The sequence below is a fragment of the Delphinapterus leucas genome, chromosome 2 (assembly GCF_059928025.1).
Source record: "Delphinapterus leucas isolate spDelLeu-1000000601 "Yukka" chromosome 2, BTC_Dleu_Yukka2, whole genome shotgun sequence".
Taxonomy (NCBI): domain Eukaryota; kingdom Metazoa; phylum Chordata; class Mammalia; order Artiodactyla; family Monodontidae; genus Delphinapterus; species Delphinapterus leucas.
Window position 1 is genome coordinate 169,190,358 of NC_143130.1, and position 21,414 is coordinate 169,211,771.

The 21,414-nt window shown below is 37.0% G+C and overlaps 1 protein-coding gene across 5 annotated transcripts in view; it reads right to left on the reverse strand.

The window, feature by feature from the left end:
• TC2N (tandem C2 domains, nuclear) overlaps window positions 1–20,429 on the reverse strand; it is a 45,030-nt gene extending 24,601 nt beyond the window's left edge. The window contains exons 1-3 of one of the 5 annotated variants that reach the window (XM_089908125.1): window positions 20,339–20,429; window positions 4,954–5,076; window positions 3,371–3,604 (exon numbers count right to left, since the gene is read on the reverse strand). In XM_089908125.1, the coding sequence (XP_089764251.1) occupies window positions 3,371–3,604; window positions 4,954–5,020 (301 nt within the window). In that variant the 5' untranslated portion in view covers window positions 5,021–5,076; window positions 20,339–20,429. Of the gene's footprint in view, window positions 1–3,370; window positions 3,605–4,405; window positions 4,932–4,953; window positions 12,637–20,338 lie in introns of those variants that run through there. The other 4 variants (XM_089908122.1, XM_022576267.2, XM_089908123.1 and 1 more) reach the window with 4 other exon arrangements.
• Window positions 20,430–21,414: the final 985 nt, after the last annotated feature.

Below are 21,414 nucleotides of genomic sequence, written 5' to 3' on the forward strand. Positions count from 1 at the left end.
ATCTGTTTTCTAGTGATACAATGAAAAAAAAAAAAGACAAAAGAAAAACTATAACATATTGCCAGGTAGGTATTTCTTACTTATCTTCTGATAATGAAAATAATACATAAAATACCCTACATGTCTAAAAATAGAGAATTTATTAACTAAATTATGGTACATCCATATGATTTAGTACTATGGAGCCATTAAAAAGCTTCACAATATATGATATGAATAAAATAGATTACAAGACCATTTATATGGTTTAACCACAATGTTGTTAACAAGTGCGGGAGAAAGAGAAAGATCAATCGATCAGGGTATCCTGTGAGCCAGAACTTTTAAAAACTGTTCTGGAGAGACACTGCTGATATGTGCAAAACAGGGTGGTAGGCCAGGCTTAGGGTTCATCCTTCCTTGCTTAAAAAAAAAATTATCACTCCAACCAGACCCAACTCTCCTGTAGATAACTACAATAAACTCTAAACCAAAACCAAACCAAACAAACAAAATACCCTGAAGGTACTAGAGAGTGAACAAAAGTAGTGAGGATTCTGAACAGCACTTGACTCTGGGACAAAGGAGAATGGCCACCTGTTTTTAACGACTTTTAGCCTGTGGGCAGGACAAAATTGGCACTGTGCAGGGTGGATAAAATTCCGGTAGAAAACCCAGTCTTTCTGGCCTGAAGAACAGAGCGCAGAGTTCAGAGCAACCACAGCTGCTAGAAAGTAAGGTGGGAATCTTGGAAAGGAGAAAACCTCAAGTTCTATGACTAAAAGTCTGCTCAAATATCTGGCTGATCCCTGAACCACACATGTGTGGGACAGACTCCAACTAAGGATAAAAAAACTAAGCTCAGATAGCAGCTGCCACCAAAGACACAGAATCTGCAGCACACTACAATCAAGTTAGTTGCCTGCTGAAGTTAGGGAGGGAGGGAGGAAGGGAGGGAAAGGAGGAGGGAGGGAGGAAAGGAAGGAGAGAGGTAGGGAAGGGAGGGAGGGAGTGAAGGAAGGGAAAAACAAACCCATCGGAGTAATGTAACAGGTTCCAGAGTCTCCACAACATAACATCCAACATCCAGAACACAATCCAAAATTACTCCACACAAAGAAACAGGAAAATGTGACTCATTCTCAAAAAAAGACAATCCAGAGAATCCAAACCTAGATGACTCAGATGTCAGAATAGTAGACAAAGATGTTAAAACTCAAAGACCTAAAAGAAAATAGGTTCACAATAATGGGGGCAGTGGGGGGGAAGAAATCACGGAAAAGAAATAGAAACTATAAACAAAGAACCAAATGTAAATATTACAACTGAAAATACATCTAAAATTAAAAACTCACTGGATGGACTTAACAGCTGAATGGAAATAATGGAGGAAAGAGACAGTGAACTTGAAAATAGGGCATTATTATCCAGCCTTAAGAACAGAAAGGAGAGGCATGCAGATGGCGTCACCGGGAACTTGAGCAGCTGCATGAGGGTATCAGAGACAATGGCCAAGAACAAACTAAGGGCAGAAGTCCACGAATGTATTCCACATAGCCAGCCAAAAAAGCTTAAAAGGTTGAAACTAAAGCAAAACCAGTTACCACTAATCTTAAGAAGATAAACATTGTGAGTGATGAAAAAGTTAACAGGACTTCCCTGGTGACGCCATGGTTAAGAATCCACCTGCCAATGCAGGGGACATGGGTTCGAGCCCTGGTCTGGGAAGATCCCACATGCCGCGAAGAAACTAAGCCTGTGCACCACAACTACTGAGCCTGTGCTCTAGAGCCCGCAAGCCACAACTACTGAGCCCACGTGCCACAACTATTGAAGCCCGTGCACCTACAGCCCGTGCTCTGCAACAAGAGAAGCCACCACAGTGAGAGGCCCGTGCACCACAGTGAAGAGTAGCCCCCACGTGCCACAACTAGAGAAAGCCCACGCACTGCAATGAAGACCCAACGTAGCAAAAATTAAAAAATATAAAATGAACAAATAAATCTTTAAAAAGAAAAGAAAAGAAAAAGTTAACAGAGTGAATAAAGCTTCTGTAGATATACAAAAGAACTTGCAGCTTCTCAAAAGGCCTTTCCCTTGAACCTCCGCAGAAACAGCTGACTCCTCAGCAGTATCATGAAAATGAACCAGTTAATGTTGATGAAGCTACAAGATTAATGGCTCAGTTGTAATGCACTGGTGATGCATCAAATTCCCCAAAAAGACCAATAAATTAAAAGTCTTATACAAAAAAATAAAAATAAGAAGAATAGAGAGGAGCAAAAAAGGTGGAAAAAAAAGAAGCCTCACAGACACATAAGACCATATCAAAAGGTCCAACATATGTGTAATTGGTATCCCAGAAGAAGAAAGGATGGGGCAGGAAAAATATTTAGAGAAATACTGTAGATCTTGATAGGAGTTTGGATTACATTGGTATATCCCTTTGTCAAAGCTCAACAAATACACGCTTAAAATTTGGGCAGTTCATTGTGTTTAAAGTTTATGTCAAAAGAAGAAAACTGTAGACAATTGAACTTTAGTAAATGATATATATGCTTAAGTATTTAGAGGGAAGTGTACTGATGTCTGCAATTTACTGTGAAATGCATTCTCCCCTTACCCCCAAAAGGATTAATAATGGTTAGAGAAATGGATAGATAGGTATGTGATAAAGTATAATAGTAAAATGTCAATGACAGAATCTATGTGGTGGATATACAGGCATTCACCATTAAGTTCTTTCAACTATTCTGTATGTTTGAAATTTTTCAGGGAATAAATCATTGTGAATGACAGTGTTTCAATGAACTAAAATGAAATATTTCTAAAATACAAGAGTTACATGTTGTTCCCTTTTATCTTCCTTAGTTCATTGGCCTCTACAACATCAGCCAAAATTCAGCCAATGAATCTACCTCATTCAAGTGGCTGTTTAGGCTGGGAAGTGTATTTAGACTGAGAAGTATAATAATAAAGAAAGAAGGGAAGGAAGAAAGAATACTTCATTGCTTCCTTATTTCTCTTTACACTAAATTTTAGAAAATAATAAGACTATTTCCTGTATTTACTGATCTAAAACAGAATAATTCCTCTATTTTTTTCTTTCTAGATGTGTGAAGAATAACTGACATATTACAATTATATTATTCCATTAAAAAGGCCAAATCTACACACAAATGTTGATTGTGATCAGATTTCATAATGGACTTCAAAAACACTGTACAGTAAGTTCCTCTACAGAAAGAGCAGAACATATAAAAAATGAAATGTAAAATTTGTACATAAAAGATATTTTATATCTTTACATATGTAAAAGAGCAAAATAACAGCAATAACAGCATTTAAATGCTGCAGGTTGATTTTTAAATCCTGCCATTTTACTGTTTACCTTCAAGTTCTTCCAAATGTGAAGGCGTTCCTTGCATCCTGGGCTGAATATAAGATAACTTAAACCTGGGCACCACAAATGGTACTTCTTTGCCATCAGATGGTAATTTGGAAAGTAAATAATCCTCAGTACAGCCAACCTGAGGCTTTACAGAAACGGACGTCAATGGAGGTATACAGATAGCAGTATTTTGACTATTTGATACTGCTGCTTTGAAGTCTCTTTCCACAGATACTGCGTAGAAGAGAAAAGAGAAAAAAAATCACAAATATGTATGTAGATTTATATATAATAATCTAAACCTAACATGCTTCGGTACTTATTTAATCATTTTAAAAGAAACTGCTGATACATAAACTACTCGTGGGTCCTATCAAGCACTCTGGAATCTACATTAATTTTGTCTAGCCAATATTTGAGAAGTTAATATACTACTGCCAAAGTATATTAACTTATCATAATGGTAAAAGCAGTTTTTAAAGAGTCTCATTTCCACAAAAGAGCTCATAGATGGAAAACAACTTTATTCTGTAATTAATTCTACAGTGCGTTCAAATAAGTAATAATCTAGTCATTTAAATAAAAATACTGTCAACAAAACAATTCTTGTTGTCAATACTAGCGGTTAATTTCAGTCTTAAATACCAAAAGTTACTTTGAAAAGAAGCTAAAGGTCTCGAAGTCTTTACCAAAATCTTTACCAAACCACAAAATAAAATGTACTTTGACCCTAGAATAATATCGACTCTCCCTGTACTAGCTTCTATGACCTATTTTGTCCATTATCTTGAGAGATACGTGACTCCTTAGCTGTGTGACTTAGGATGGGGAGGTAAGGGACACCTAGAGCTAACCTTCATGTACAGTTAGTACCGTCTACAGACTGAATGGAAGTACAATTACTATTGTGTTGGAATTTATGAAATCTTTTATTGCAAAAAAGAAGCCTTCATACTCAAAAACATACTAAGAAGCTATGCTTTAGACAAAGAAATATAAGAAAGAGCCAGAGAAAAATAAAGTTCCAGTCATAACCTTGAAGAGTTGAGGAAACCATGCAATAGAAAGCGAAATCTCCAGGAGTCCTTGATAAATGTGGGTCTTGATAGTTACAGGTCTCTTCTCTATTGGTCGTTCATTCATTCATGAAAGGCACTTTTTAATGCATTGTTCGTAAATTGGAAATTCTCTGTATTTAAATTAAAACATTTGCCAGAGTATGTTATCCCCCAAACACTTCCCTACTTTTGCCCATACTATTTCATCCACCTGTAATATCCATGTCTAATCCTCACCTTCTCTTACTCCCTTCTTCCCACTCAGCTTGCTAAAATCCTCTTCAGACTTCCATACCACGGATCATCTTCTTTGTGGTGATGTCCTAGAGTGTCTCCTGAGTTGAATTCATCTCTCTCTCCCCTATGCTCCAAGGTACTTTCATACTGAGCTAGTGTGCCTTACATTTATGTTTCTGCCTCCCCCGTGAAGTTAGGAAACATGTCTCATTTACATTTATATCACAAAATGTCACAAATAAAGAAGACATTAAACAAATGTTGAAATCAAAACAAAGCAAAACTCACAGTTGTGCTTTTCCGTTCCACCATAGAAACATCCTCTACAGCAACTCTTTATAAATTCTGTTGCCATTACATTCAATCTCCAATATCCAGCAAAAGATACAAATTTCCAATTTTAATATTAATCTGTTGGTAGAACAGAAAACAAGTTAACATGATCATGCTTAATGTCATTAGATATCATTAAATAAATCACATAATCTGTCTTTCTAAGACATAATGAGGGCTCCAAAGCAAAAATGTTTAGAGCAAAATAGATTTTTGTTCCTTTATGCAATATTATATAACCTAGGCTCCTTATAAGCTATTAAAATGACATGCTTAAAAATTACTAAATGAACAATCTTAATGTTAAATCTGAAAAAAATTCCACTCTCCATTTTCTTTTTCGACTGATATATCTAAATCAATGTCCAAATAAAACTTGCAAGAAAATATGACACTCATAGAAAGTGTGAGAAAATGTTCACTTCCTCCAAATTGATTCTTTTGGTAATCCAAAGGCCCTATAATGAATGAGGGCCAATAAACAAACAACTTCATATTTTTTGAGTTAGTTTAATACTGAGAATTACACTAACAGAAAAATCTATCTTAAACTCTCTTTCTCTGTCTCTCTCTAAACTCTCTTTCTCTGTCTCTCTGTCTCTTTCGCACACACGCGCACACACACGCACACACACACATGCCAGCTAACTAAACCACAAATAAGATATAGTGGAAATAAAGAGAGTCTGTTTTAAATTTACCAGGAACATAAAATTGTATAAGAAGCCAATTGCCTACCTTGGCTTCAATGACTTTGTTCCAAATGCACTCTTTTCATTTATGCCTACTACCTGTACATTTTTCATGGGAAATTTCAAATGCATACAAAAGAAGATAGAATAGTATAACAAAACCCCCACCACCTAAACAATGATCAACTCAAGGCAAATCTTAATTCGTCTTTATCTCTCTACTAACCCTGTCCTTCAGATTATCTTGAAAAATATTCCAATCATATAATCTCACTCATAAATATTTAAGTAATTATCTCTAAAAGATGTGGCTGAAGGACTCAAGAGCTAACTCCAAAGGGTTCTACTGGCTAAACATGGATCAATTTGAGCATCAAAATAAACAGTAACTGTAATGGGTTGTAACATGTCAAGTATTTCTAAAAGGTACTCTCTTTTAACATAACCATAATAACATCATCACATCTAAAAAGTTTAAGATAATCAACTACCCAATGTTCAAATTTCCCCTATGGTGAAATATTTTTTATAGCTGTTTTCTGCAAATCAAGATCAAAATTTGGACTGTTTCCAGTCTTTTGCTGTTAGAAATAGTGACACAGTAACTTTGTACACACATATTTTCAGATATTTCCCAGTATATATCTGTAAGACAGATTCTTAGAGATAGGACTACTGGGTCAAAAGGTAAATATATGTGTAATTTTGTTTAATACTGCTAAATTTCTCTCTAAAGTTGTACCATTCTGCATTCCCAGTAGCAGTGTATGAGAGTACCTGTATCTATCACCAAGAGAATATTTGTCAAAATGCTGGACTTTTGCCAATATGATAGGAAAGGAATTATATCTTGTGCTGTTTTAATTTGCACCTCTTATTATAAATCAGGTTGGGCACCTTTTCATATAAAGGCTAATATGTATTGTCTCTATGAACTCACTGTTCATTATCTCTTGCCCATCTCTCTATAAACTTATTGGTCCTTTTCTTCCTCAGTTTTAGAGGATTTTCATAAATTTGAGAGATTAATGCAATGTCCATAATGGAAGCGGCAAACATTATTCCAGTTTGTCGTCCTCTTTTCACTTTGATTTACTAGTGAAATTGATTTACTCTGATGATGGTGTTTTCTGCTATGCAAAAAAGGAGGGGGAGTGTGTACTGTATATACAAATATGCATATATACACATATACATACATATATAAGTGTGTGAATACTGTACATCCTGGTACAGTATGAGAAGTGAATCCAATCCTAGCTTTTCTCAATTGACTATCCCAGTATCACAAACACCACTTATTAAAAATTCCTTTTTTTTCATTGATTTTAGGATGCTGCTTTTATTATAGACTAAATTTCTACATGCCATTGGGTTTTGGTTTTTGGTTTTTAATTAATTCATTCATTTATTTTATTTTTGGCTGTGTTGGATCTTCGTTGCTGTGCTCGGGCTTTCTCTAGTTGCGGCAATTGGGGGCTACTCTTCATTGTGGTGTGCATACTTCTCATTGCAGTGGCTTCTCTTGTGGGGCACGGGCTCTAGGCGCGTGAGCTGCAGTAGTTGTGGTGCATGGGCTCAGTAGTTGTGGCACACAGGCTTAGTTGCTCCGCAGCATGTGGGATCTTCTGGGACCAGGGATCAAACCCCTGTACCCTGCATTGGCAGGCGGATTCTTAATCACTGCACCACCAGGAAAGTCCTGCCACTGGGTTTTGGTTTTATATCTTCTATTCAGTTGATCTGTATTCCTGAACCAATGCCACATTTTAAAAGTTATTATGGCTTATAATATGTTTCATTATCTAGCAGGGCTAGCCTCCCATCCTTACTGTTCTTCAATTTCAAAGTTCTTCTAGCTATGCTTGCTTATCTGTTCCTACAAATAAACTTTATAATCTGTCCAGACCTAGGAGGAAAAATATCTGATGACATTTTTATTGGGATCATGTTACATTTATAAATTATTTTAGAAAAACCTGATATCTTTAGGATGTTGAGTCTTCCTATTCAGAATATTTGTTCAAGTCAAGTTTACGTTTGTATCTTTAGGAGTTTTCTTTTTTACAATTTTCCTCATAAATTTTGAACTTTTCTTGTTTATTGTATGCCTATGACATTTGTTTGGCTAAATGGTACTTTTTCTTCCATTATACCTTGTATCTGGTTTTTTTTTAATTTTTCAAAGGCCCTTTTCAGTCTGTTTAGAGGATGCATTCCCTGACCACCCAGATCATACTAATTTCTCTCATCTTTAAACATCTAGTGAATTAAAAAAAAAAAGAAGTTTTACATTTTTCATGACATTTCATGACACCTGTTCTATCTCCCCTACTAGAACAAAAACTTTTCAGAAACAATGTTGTACTCACTTTCTACTTAAAACTCAGAACCCTGTATGATGCTGGGAATTTAGCAGGAACTCAGCAAATATGTAGTTGATAGATAAGGAAACAAAGTATAATAACTAGCTTATATAAAAACTCCTAACATACTCATCAAACAACATTTCTGACCCCAGTAAGCCTGCAAATACTTAACATTAATCATGAGGGGAATGTGAGAGGACTGGTTAAAAATGATTACTACTTCTGGGGGTAAAGTTTTCAAAGCTGACAGCCTTGAGTCATCCAAAATGAATTGGAGAAGATGGGAGAGGGATGCAGAAAAGGAAACAAGTTTATATAAAAATAAGAATAAGGGAGCTAGGGTTTGTACAGATTACTGGAGAGTAGAGATGTGTACACAGAGAGAAGCACAGACATCAGTAGAGGGTCCCACTTAAGTATTCAGCAGTGTTGATCAGAGAATGCATGCAAGAAAACTACACAAGACTGGGGGAAGACCACCAGAAAAGTTTAAAAGACCATAACAACACTCACCAAGGTCAGTAATAATGCCTGTCCCCACCAACAAAACTGGAAAAACCTCACACAGGATACTGAGGAGAGGACTCAGAGAGTCTTGCTTCAGTGGTGGGGAATAAATAGCCCTAAACTAAAGACTAGTCTGACCTAACAAATCTTAAAATCAAGACTCAAAAGGATCAAACTATTTCTAAGAAACTTAACTATGTCCCAAAGCAAAAAACAATTACAGAAATCTAAAAATATATAGCATGCAAGGTAAAATTTACATTGTCTGGTAGCAGCCAATAAAAAATTACCAGACATTCAAAGAAGGGGAAAAAAATTATGAGGAGAAAAATCAATCTACTGGAACCAACACAGCAATGAAATGAACAGTTAAGGACATCAAAATAGTTATAAGTCATTCTATATGTTCAAAAAGTTAAATAGAAACATGGAAGATACAAAAAAAGATGCAAACCCAACTTCTAAAGATGAAAACTATAATGCCTGAGATGGAAAATACACTGGATGGGATTAATAGCAGATTAGATATTGCAAAAGAAACAATAAAGTACAGTAATAAGAGACCCAAAATGAAATACAGAGAGAAAAAAAGAATAAAAACAAAATGAGAGCATCTGTGACCCATGGGGCAATTTCAAGCAGCCTAATATACATGTAATTGAAATTCATGAAGATGGGGAGAGGCAGAAAAAATAATACTAAAATTTTCCAAATATGATACCTACAAAACTCAGGTCTAAGAAACAACAAACACTAAGCTCAAGAAGTATGAAGAAAACCATGCCAAGGCACATCATATTAACATGGCTCAAAACTGGTGATGAAGAGGAAATCTTAAAGGCAGCTGGAAAAAAAAGACATGTTATATACACAGGAACATAGTTATCATTAGGAACAATACAAGTAAGGAAACAGTGGAGCAAAAATCTTTAAAGTATTGAAAGGAAAAAACAAAAAACTATCAACATCTAATTTGATACCTAAAGAAAATCTTTCAAAAAAGGAAGTGACAAAAAGTTTTTTGGACATAAAAAATTGAATGAACGCACCACCAGCAGATCCATACTACAAGAAGTGTTCAAGGACATCCTTCAGGTAGAAGAATAATACCAGATGAAATATAAACCCACACACAAAGAATTGAGAGTACCACAGATAAATATGTACGATTTATTATAAAAGATTATTGATGCTTAGACAAAAATAATAACATGGTGATGTGGGGTTTATAACATATGTAAAAGTAAAATGCATGACAACAACAGCACAAAGGCCAGCAGGGAAGAATAGAGTATTCTATTGTAAGGTCCGTGTAGAAGATGTGATGTGGTATATGTAACACCATTTGAAGGCAGACTGTGGGAAGTTAAAAATATGTACTATAAACTCTATAGTAACCAGTAAAGTAAGAAAGCAGAGGTGCAATTACTAAGCCAACAAAGGAGATCAAATGGAATCATACCCCTAAAATACTCAATTGATATAAAAGCATAAAAAGAAGGGTAAACAAAGAACAGGTGGGATGAACAGAAAAAAAGCAAGATTGATTTAAACCTAACCATATCAATAACCACACTAAGTGTGAATGCTCTACGTATGCCAATTAAAAGTTAGAGATTGTTAGATTGGATTAAAAAAAGCATGACCCAAGTATATGCTACTTAAACATACTTTAAATATAAAGACACAAATAAGTTAAAAGTAAAAAGATGAATACTCTTCATGAATATAGGCACAAAAATCCTCAACAAAATACTAGCAAACTGAATCCAGCAAATTATAAAAAGAATTATGTATCATAAACAAGAAGAGATTTATCCCAGGATTGCAACATTGGTTTAACATCTGAAAATCAATTCACATAATACATTATATTGTAGAATAAGGGACAAAAACTACATGATCATCTCAATAGATACCAAAAAAAGATTTGAAAATCCAACACTCATTCATGATTTTAAAAAGCTGAGCAAACTAGGAATAGAAGAGAATATTCTCAACATAATCAAGAGCATCTATGAAAAATCTACTGCTAACATCATAGTAATTGCTAAAAGACTAAATGCTTTCCCTCTCAACCCAGGCAAAAGATAAGGATCCACTCTCACCACTTCTGTTCAACACTGTAATAGATATTCTAGCCAGGGCAACTAGGCTAGAAAGATATAAAAGGCATTCATATTGGAAATGAAGGTGTAAAACTCTATTTACAGATCAACATGGTCTTGTAAATAAAAAGAGTCAAAGGAATACACTAAAAACCTACTAGAAGTAATACACAAGTTGAGTACAGTAGCAGGATATAAGATCAACAGTTATGTTTCTATACACTAACAATGAACAGTCTAAAAATGAAATTAAGAAATCCATTCCATTCATAATAACAGGCAAAAAAAAAAAAACCCTAACATACCTAGGAATACTTTAACAAAAGAAATGCAAGACTTCTACACTGAAAACTACAAAACATTACTAAAAGATATTAAAGAAGACATCAATAGGGACTTCCCCGGTGGTCCAGTGGTAAAGAATCCACCTTCCAATGCAGGAGATGCAGCTTCGATCCCCAGTCAAATGCAGGTGATGTGGGTTCGATCCCACATGTCACAGGGCCCACACACCACAACTACTGAACTCACACACCTCAACTAGAGAGCCCACGTGCTGCAAACTACAGAGCCCACGTACTCTGAACCCACGCGCCACAACTACAGAGCCCACGCGCCACAACTAGAGAGAGAAAACCCACACACAACAACTAGAGAGAAGCTCGCACACTGCAACAAGGAGCCCACACACTGCAATGAAAGAGATCCTGCATGCCTCAATGAAGATCCCACGTGCTCCAACTAAGATCCAACAGAGCCAAAAAAAATAAAGAAAATTTAAAAAAATAAAATAAAGTCTTCAATAAAAAAAAAAGGAAACATCAATAAATGAAAAGACGTTCCATGATCATGGATTGTAAGACATAATATTGTTAAGATGTCAATACTCCCCAAACTGGTCTACAGATTCAACACAATCTATATAAAAATCCCTTCCAGCTCCTTTACAGAAACTGAAAAGGTAATCCTAAAACTCATGGAAATGCAAAAGACACAGAATAGCCAAAACAATCTTGAAAAAGAAGAACAAAGTTGCAAGTCATACTTCCTGACCTGAAAATTTACTACAAAGCTACAGTAATCAAGACTGGTATCAGCATAAGGACAGACATATAGGTCAATGCAATAAAACTGAGAACCCAGAAATAAATCCTTACATGTATGGTCAGTTGATTTTTACAAAGGTGCCAAAAAACTTTAAAGGGAAAAGAATAGTCTTTTCAAACAAGGGGTGCTGGGACAACTGATATCCACATGCAAAAAAAAAAAAGAATTTGAACAACTATCTCACACTGTACACAAAAACTAAGTAAAAATTGATCCAAATCTATATGTAAGAGCTAAAACTACAAAATTGCTAGAAGAAAACATAGGAGTAATTCTTCTTGAACTTGGCAATGATTTCTTAGATAAGACACCAAAAGCACAAGCAATGACAGAAAAATTTGAGGGCTTCCCTGGTGGTGCAGTGCAATGCAGGGGACACAGGTTTGAGCCCTGGTCCGGGAAGATCCCACATACTGCGGAGCAACTAACTAAGCCCACGAGCCACAACTACTGAGCCCGCATGCTGCAACTACTGAAGCCCATGCGCCTAGAGCCCATGCTCCGCAACAAGAGAAGCCACCGCAAGAAGCCCGTGCACCACAACGAAGAGGATCCTCCGCTCGCTAAAACTAGAGAAAGCCCGTGCACAGCAATGAAGACCCAAAACAGCCAAAAATAAATAAATTTATTTAAAAAAAAAGAAAAAGTTGATATATTATACTTAATCAAAAGTAAAAATGTTGTGCTTCAAAAGACACCATCGAGCTTCCCTGGTAGCGCAGTGGTTAAGAATCTGCCTGCCAATGCAAGGGACACGGATTCGAGCCCTGGTCTGGGAAGATCCCACATGCCGTGGAGCAACTGAGCCCGCGCACCGCAACAAACAGTAGGCCCCTCTCGCCGAAACTAGAGAAAGCCCACGCACAGCAACCAAGACCCAACGCAGCCAAAAAATAAATTAAAAAAAAATTTTTAAATTAAAAAAAAAAAAAGTGAAAAGACAACTTAGAGTATGGGAGAAAATATGTGCAAATCATACATCCAATAAGGGGCTTATATCCAGAATATAAACAAACTATTACAACTCAATAATAAAAAGAAAAATAACACAATTTAAAAAGGATTTGAACAGACACTTCTCCAAGTGGCAAAAAAAGTACATAAAAACATATTCAAAACCATTATTCATTAAGGAAATGCAAATTAAAACTACAATGAGATAATACTACACACTTATTAGAAATGATGAAATTGCAAAGGCTGACCATTCGAAGTGTTTACAAGCATGTAGAACAAGTAGAACTCTCATATTCAACTGGTGGGAATATAAAATAGTTTGGTAGTTTAAGTTAAACATACACCTACCCTATGATCCAGACATTTCATTCCTAGGTATTTACTCAAGAAAAAAGAAATCTTATGTCCATACAAAGACTGGTGCATTAGTGTTCACAGCAACTCCATTTGCAAAAGCCAAAAACCAGAAACTATCAAATGTCCATCAACAGGTGAATAAACAAATTGTGGTATACCTGAATAACCAATCTGTGATTAGTGTCTTTCCACCTGTACTGGTAGATTTTCCAGTATTAAAAAATTCTCATTCATTATCTCTTTAAATATTGCTTTTGCCCATTCTCTATTTCTTTTCTTTCAGGAACTCCACTTACTAGACGTTCTCACTATAACTTCTCATTCTGATCATTCTAATTTTCATGTATCTTAATCTCTTTTATATTTTCCATTTCTGTATCTTTGAGCTGTATTCTGAATGATTTATTCTGATCTATATTCCAGTTAATTCATTCTCTCTTGGGGTTTGCCTAACTGCCTTATCTGTGGTTAAACTTAACAAATGAGTTTTGAGTTTTTATTACTGCATTTTTCATTAATAGAAATTACATTCAGTTCCTCTTTTCAACCAGCTTTGTACCTCTGTCACTTTTCAGACTCCTGCTCCCTGCATATATTTTCAAACGTGCCTTTTACTTACTTAAATAGAGCCCATCATGGTTATTTTAATAATAACTAGTAATTACAATACATAAGCCTTTGCAAGTTTTCTTCTAAATGTCTATTGTTTCTGCTGATTCTTGTTCAGGTTGTCTTATTTCCACGTGCACTTGGTTATCTTTGAAAAATTATCCACTGACCTCAAAACTTTACTGGTAGGACTTTTTTTAAGCCAAAGATGAAAGCGTACTACTATAGAGAATATTTGCATTTGTTTACTATATCATTTTAAATTCATGCCTTGACATATAACCCAATTTAAAAATGAGCAAAGGATGCAAACAGGCATTCCCCCCCCCCAAAAAATAGACAATTGGCCAATAAAGACACGAAAAGGTGCTCAACAGCATCAGTTATTAGGGAAATACAAATCAAAACCTCAATGAGATACCACTCCACACACAGTAGGACAGCTATAATCAAAAAGACAGACAAAAATAAATGTTGATGAGGATGGAGAAACTAGAACCCTCATACATTGCTGGTAGGAATGAAAACTGGTGTAGCTGCTTTGGAAAACAGTCTGGCAGCTCCTCAAAACAAACAAATAATTACCATATGACCCAGCGATTCCATTTGTAGGTAAATGGAGAATGAAAATATATTTTCTATGAAAATGGAAAATACATTTCCATACAAAAACTTGTATGCAAAAAAAAAAAACTTGTATGCAAATGTTCAGAGCAGCATTATTCGTAATAGCCAAAAAGTGGATATAACCATCAACTAAGGAATGGGAAAACAAAACGTGATATTAACCATACAATGGAATATTATTCAGCCATTAAAAAGAACGAAGTACTGATTCATGGTAAACATGAATAATCCTTGAAAAGATTATGCCAAGTGAAATAAGACACAAAAGACATATTGTATGATTTCATTCATATGAAATGCCCAAAATAAGCAAATCATACAGACAAAAGTAGATTAGAGTTTGCCAGGGGTTGAGGGAAAAAGGGGAAATGGGGAATGACTGTTAATGGGTATAAGATTTTTTTCTGGGGGTAATAAAAATGTTCTGGAATTAGACAGTGCTGATGGTTGTACAACTTTGTGAACATATGAAAACCCACTGAATTATACACTCTCAAGGGTGAATTTTATGGCATATGAATTATATCTAAAGAAAAAAAGATTTTTTAAAATTCACATCTTGAAATTTTTTTAGACCACCAAGGTGATGTGTACTTCCCTCATGATCTGGTAGTTACGACTGCCCAAGGACAGGTTTTTTTCCCTTCTGCTTTACTTGCCCTCAAGACAATTTTCCTTGCAGATCCTTGAAGGAGGTTGAGTTTTCATCCTTTCCACGACATCGAAGACCTTTGGGATCCCAGAATTACGGGCAGAAAGTCTCTTGTTAGCTAACCTTGAAGGAGCCCTGGGCTGACTTCTAATTATACCTCCGGTCCTACAAATCTACCAAATTCTTATTCAAATCCAATCAAGTTCCCTTAGTTTAGCAAATACCCTCAAAGCAAATAAGACTTAAGGGCTCCTATAGTCTCTCAGATTTTCATCTTTCTCTTAGATTTTGACATATTAAATCCTAAGTACCTTAAAAAAATTTTTTAATACAGCTATTCTTTTTTTAAATACAGCTATATTCAGTGTGAAGGTTTTTCCAAATGTCTTAACTATATTCCAAAAGTGCAAATCCAATATTTACTTTTCAAGTTGAAGTTAACTCTAGTGAGTTAGGACAGGATTTGCAAAAACTAAAGACAGCCTGATATAATCCACAATAAAGTCGCTTTAGAAGTACTTGTGACCTCAGATGAATACAGTAGATATTTAAGACTTCGATAACATACTCCTGTATACTAAGATGAAAAGTTTACTTTAGAAAAAAATTAAACTTTAATTTGAGTTTTAAAAGAAGCATGGGTGGGTGACCTGTCTCTTAGGTATGGAGGCTCTTTTACAACTAAAGTAAAAGTAAGATTGCAGCAAGGATACACAAAGAGACCAAAGAAAGAACAGCCCAGAAACATATGAACATATGTATGAAAACTTGACATATGATACTTAGAGATTACTGAGAGGAAAAACAGAATATTCAATAAACTATGCTGAGAAAAACTGACAACCTATATGGAAAAAAAAATGAAACTGGATCCCCAATTCACACCACACAAAAATCAATTTCACATGGACTAAGGACACAAATACGAAAGGCAACATTTTAAAGCTTTTAGAAGAAAATATCAGACTATATCTTTATGACCTCAGGGAAGGAAAAGATTTGTTAAACAAGATGTCAAAAGGACAAACCATAAGGAAAAGGCTGACATATTCAACTACATTAAACTACAGAATAGGTCTATCAAAAACCACTGTAAAGAAAGTGAAAGACAAGCTACTTACTGGGAAAAAGATATTTGTCACATGCATAATTGACAAGGGATTAGCACCCAGAAATAAATAAATAAAATTATATATATATATATATATATATTCTAGAAATCAATTTCAAAAAAGACAAAAAAATTAAGAACGGGCAAAAAACATAAACAGCCATCCCACTGAATAGGGGCTATGAAAGGTTCAACATCATCAGTAATTAAAGAAATGTAAATTAAACCCTACCATTTCTCATCTACCAGATTGTTGAAAAGGAAAAAATTCAGATAATTACAAATGTACAGATGTCTCAAATGTTGTTGAGAAAGGGAACAAAGTGAACACTTAATACGCTGCTTGTGAGAGTATAAACTGGTACAACCACTTTACAAAGCAATTCAGCGTTATCTAGCAAAACTGAAGATCCACAACTCCACTCCTAGGCAATAAACACAGGAAATTCTTGCAAATGGACACAGAAACACAGATTGGACAGTAATAACAAAACAGCTTTCAATAGCAAAAAGTAAAATTAAATTTAAAAAAAGAAGACTGAAAACACCCTAAATATCCATTAACAGGAGGATGGATAAACAGCTGTAAAATCATATAACAGAATAGCAAAAAAAGCAAATGAACTATAACACAGCAACACAGATGAATCTCATAAGTATAATTTGTGCACCCAAAAAGCCATGGAATAAACAAAACTAAACACTACATTACTTATGAATACCTATGTATGTAGTAAAACTCTACAGAAAATCAAGGAACATGGAAAGAGAAAGACACAATCAGGGAGAAAGATACAATTAGAGCTTCAAAAATATTATGTATTATTTCTAACACATGATATAGGTACCGGGCATTTATTTTACTTGTATTCTCTAAATCTGTAGATGTGTCAAAAGTACTATTCTGCACATATGAATTTTTCACTTAAAAATTAAGCAAACACAGTAACAACCTAAATGGGAAAAGAATTTGAATAAGAATAGATACATGTATAACTGAATCACTCTGAAACTATCACAATATTGTTAATCAACTATACTCCAATATAAAATAAAAAGTTAAAAAAATAAATTTAAAAAAATTAAAAATGAAGCAAATACATGTCATGGTAGAAAATATGAAAAAAATATAAAACTATATGAAGAAAATTAAAATTATCAATAACCCCATCATCCTGAGATAACTATAATATTTAAAAGAAATAAATACACTTAAATGGTATGTCTTCTTCTACTCTGTATTTTGTTTTAGTTTGGTTTTGGTTTTGGCCTCAGCCGTGCAGCATCTTAGTTCCCAGACCAGGGATCGAACCCATGCCCCTTGTAGTGGAAGCATGGAGTCCTAACCACTGGACCGCCAGGGAATTCACATTTTACTCTCTATTTTTACTTACTCTTTTTTTTTTTTACAGCTTTATTGAGGTACTGACTTACAGTGAATTGCTCATATTTAAAATGTACAATTACATGAGTCAGACATATGTATACAGTTGTGAAAGCATCTTCACAATCAAGAAAACTAATATACCAATGAATACATCCACCATCCCTAAAAGTTTCGTCATACCCACTTTGAATCCATCCCCCTTTTCTTTCCCTTGCCACTCCCCGCCCCCCTCAGGTAACCACTTATCTGTCTTCTGTTACTTTAGTTTGCAGTTTCTAGAATTTTTTCAGGTATAGTCTGGGCATAATTTATTTGTATGTTTCACTTTAGTACATACTGCCACCAATTTACACTTTTACCAGCAGAGTACAAGAGTTCCAGTTGTTCCACATCCTTATCAACACTTGATTGTTTGCTTTTCCATTTTTAGCCATTCTTTTCATATCCTAAGGAACATACACATAAAACTACTGCGTGAACAACAACAACAAAAATTAAACTCTCAATGAAGACTGGAGTGAAACTCGTAAAGAAATTTTCATCTAAGAGCATTTTCTTTTAAATGCATAATAATAATTGAAGCAAAGGCCCTAACTGATGTATGCCTCATGGATTCTGATTTAGCCAAAATGTGTGATACCTACATAAGATTTTTAGAAGAGTCATTGAGATACACACTAGAAAAAATCACATGACAAAAGTAGGCTGGAAGTATCTAAGTACTGGAACTCAGGAGAAAATACAATCCAACAGTTTGTTAACGTGTGACTTTGACACTGATAAAATCACCTGAACCCAAAGGACCAAAATACCACTAAAATAGTGTTCATAATTTGAATTGGGGAGACTAAACACTTATAGTTCTAGTCAATATGCGCAGCAACTTGCTGTCAATTTCCCATGCTGGGTGATGCACTTTAACATAAAAGTATTCTATTGGCCTTATATTCTTTCCAATCTGACTATAAACTCCCCTATCACTCTACCTCCCTATCACTCCTCCTTCAAATCTTTGTGTCTCAAAATAAGGATTCTACGCTATCTTTATTTCTTCATCCTCTATTTACTCCTCAAAGTCCTTCAAATTTGGCTTCCATCCTTATCATTTTACTTAGATTATGTTTGTTGAGTTCAATGACATACTCCTAACTACCAAAACCAATAGGCACTTTATCAGCCCCAATCTTCCTGATTCCTCTGACTCATTTGACCCTAAAATAGATTTCTATCCTTATGAAAACTCTTCCGTCTCCCAGCTTCTAGGATACCACTGTCTGTTAGTTTGCTTCCTTCTTTCCTGAATGTTTGTTCCGCCTTGGTCTCCTTGGCTGTCTCTACCCGTCCCTTAAGTCCTGGTGTTTTCCATCCTTGGTGTTCCTCTCTTCTTACTCTACTTACTGGAAAGTTTTCTTCCACTCTCACAAGATTAACTATCACAAATCCATGGGTGGTTCCAACATTCAGAAAATCCCGCTATCAACATATCTAACTGCCAACTAGGCAGCTCAGCCAGAGGCCCTACAAGAATCAAACTCATTTTTTCTCAACCTGAATTAGCCCCTCAATTTGTTAGTTTTTATTTGTGAATACACAATTATAACTCAAGTGGAGCCAATAAAATACAAGAGGAACTTAAAATTTTTCCTTCTTCAAGAGTTAAAAAAAAAAAGCAAATTTTTATGAAGGCTTTTTCCTCCAGTTATGAAGACACTCAAAGTCATTAGCAAAAACTATAAAATACAAAATATATGATAAAAAACCAAATCTCCTCGAATCCCAGCTCTCAAAGGCAAGCAATATAAATCTCTCCTTCCAGAAAGAGCAATTTTTAGCCATGATAAAGTTCCATATCGAAATATTAAATTGGTAAGTAGGCGGTGGTGCTGCTTTTAATTCAATATTTCCAGGCTATTTATAACAGTATCAATCAGGGGAAACACCTCTAATAACTGCCTACCTGGAGTGAGAATCAGTATATTTTAAATACGAAAGCGATCCTTTTACATGCTGTATCTTAAGCACTCTAAAGGAATCAATGTTTTTGGCTTGGCATCTATCTTGCCTATACCTGCACGTCCACCTGTGTGCGACATACCCACGATTCATGCACAGTACTTCCTTGATTTAAAGAAAACCACAGTAAAGGAAGAAGGAAAAAGAAATTGGAGGAGATACAAACCAAATCTAAAAACCTAGCTGGGTAGATGAATTCATGTTTTGCAAAAACCAAAACAAAGTGATGTTTACCACCCCTTCGCCGCTTCAAAAAGTTTCAGAAACTTCACAGATAAAAACCATCCGCTAACCGGTTCTCATCAGACTCTCCAGGCAAAGGAAATGCGTTCGCTTTCCTCTTAACCCAGAGGCCAGAGCCCACCTGGGTCCGGCGGTCGCAAGCGCGCGCTCAGGGCGGGGAGCACGGCGCGCAGCCGGCCCCGCCGGGGCTGGGGTCTCCCCTCCGTCCGGCCCGGGGGTCCCAACGAGCGGACCGGTGAACCCAGCGGACCTGCAGACCACCGTGCTCCCACAGAGCGAGTCCCTGCCCTCCCGGCCTCGGATATCGCGGCTGTCGAGGGGCCCCAAACCTCCCTCAGGCCTCCGGAGAGCAGGCGTCGCTGAGGAGACTCGGCCCCGCGAGGCTGGGGGCGACGAGGCTACTGCCGTCCACGAGTCCCAACGGGAGGGCAGGCAAGCGGCCGCTCGAGGCCCGCGCCACGCTGCTCGCCCGGGGAAGCACCCGCGACCCTACACCTGAGCCCCCCCGACCCCCGGCTCTCTCCCGCCCCGTGTCCCCGGGGTCTCCACGCGCCGCTCTCGAGGAGCCGCCGCCTCACACAGCGTTGAGGCGGCCAGTTACCTGCTCGAGGCAGTGAGCCTTCTGGCGTTGCCGCCCGCGGGAACCGCGATCCGGTCACCTCGCTCGGCCGCGCCCCGAGGCCCCGCCCCCTCTCCAGGTTCCCCCCCGCCCCCCTAGGTCCGCTCCGCCAGATCGGCCCCGCCCTCCCCAGGTCCGCCCCGCCCGTCGGGAGGCGCAAACCGAGGGGCGGGACGGGGAAGGGCCGCCCGTCAGTGTACCTGAGCGCCAAGCGCCTGCGCCCTTGGCTCCTCGCCTCTCCCAGCCGCAATTCTCGGGTGCGCCCTCTGGAAAGGAATAAAATGAAGCCAGGCAGAGTTTGGAGTGTGTTGAGCGATCACACGGGATTAGACGGGAGATAAAAGATAGGGGTATAGTGGGAAAGCAAGTGACCTGATGAACCTCCTTGAATAGGGAAGGAAGGAGCAGTTTCTCTTCCCAGAAGATATTTCTGCACGCAGAGAAACTTCTTGGAAGCAGAGAAACTTTTCTTAGTTGTGTTACTGGTCTTTAGGGTTTACATCCTAATTATAAAGTCTTTGAGAATCAGCTCGCAACTCTTCACTTTTGTGACTTTACATTTCCTACTGCTTTGCTAGCAGCAGGTACGTTGGAAGGAATCCCAAAGGTATCCACTACCTGCCCCACCCCCATTCTATGCTGGAATCCCCTCTGGCACCCTTGGCAAGGAGTTGACTGGCCCTTTTTTGCCTTCCTTGCTGGAAATCTCAACACTGTACTTGGAAAACTGTTGAGTGAATTCTTAGGCTATCTGTTGATGAATGGCTGAGCTTTGGAGAGGCTGCTGGATTGTAAATTGAAGGTGATAACTTTCTTCCTGGAGAGTAGTCTTTCCCAAAATGGGTTCTGTTAATCTCCAGGCCCTAGATGCTGGAGTGAGGGTTGGGATGATTGTGGGGTGGAGAGGAGGCCTAGATCCCGAGAACAAATTAATCTGGGGAAAGAGGCACAATATAGTTACTCCTTGAGTTGACAAGGCATTCAAGGCCTAAGAACTGTGTTTTACTTTGTATCATCCTGAATTTCTCAAATTTACTGGACCTGAGGAGTGACAGAAT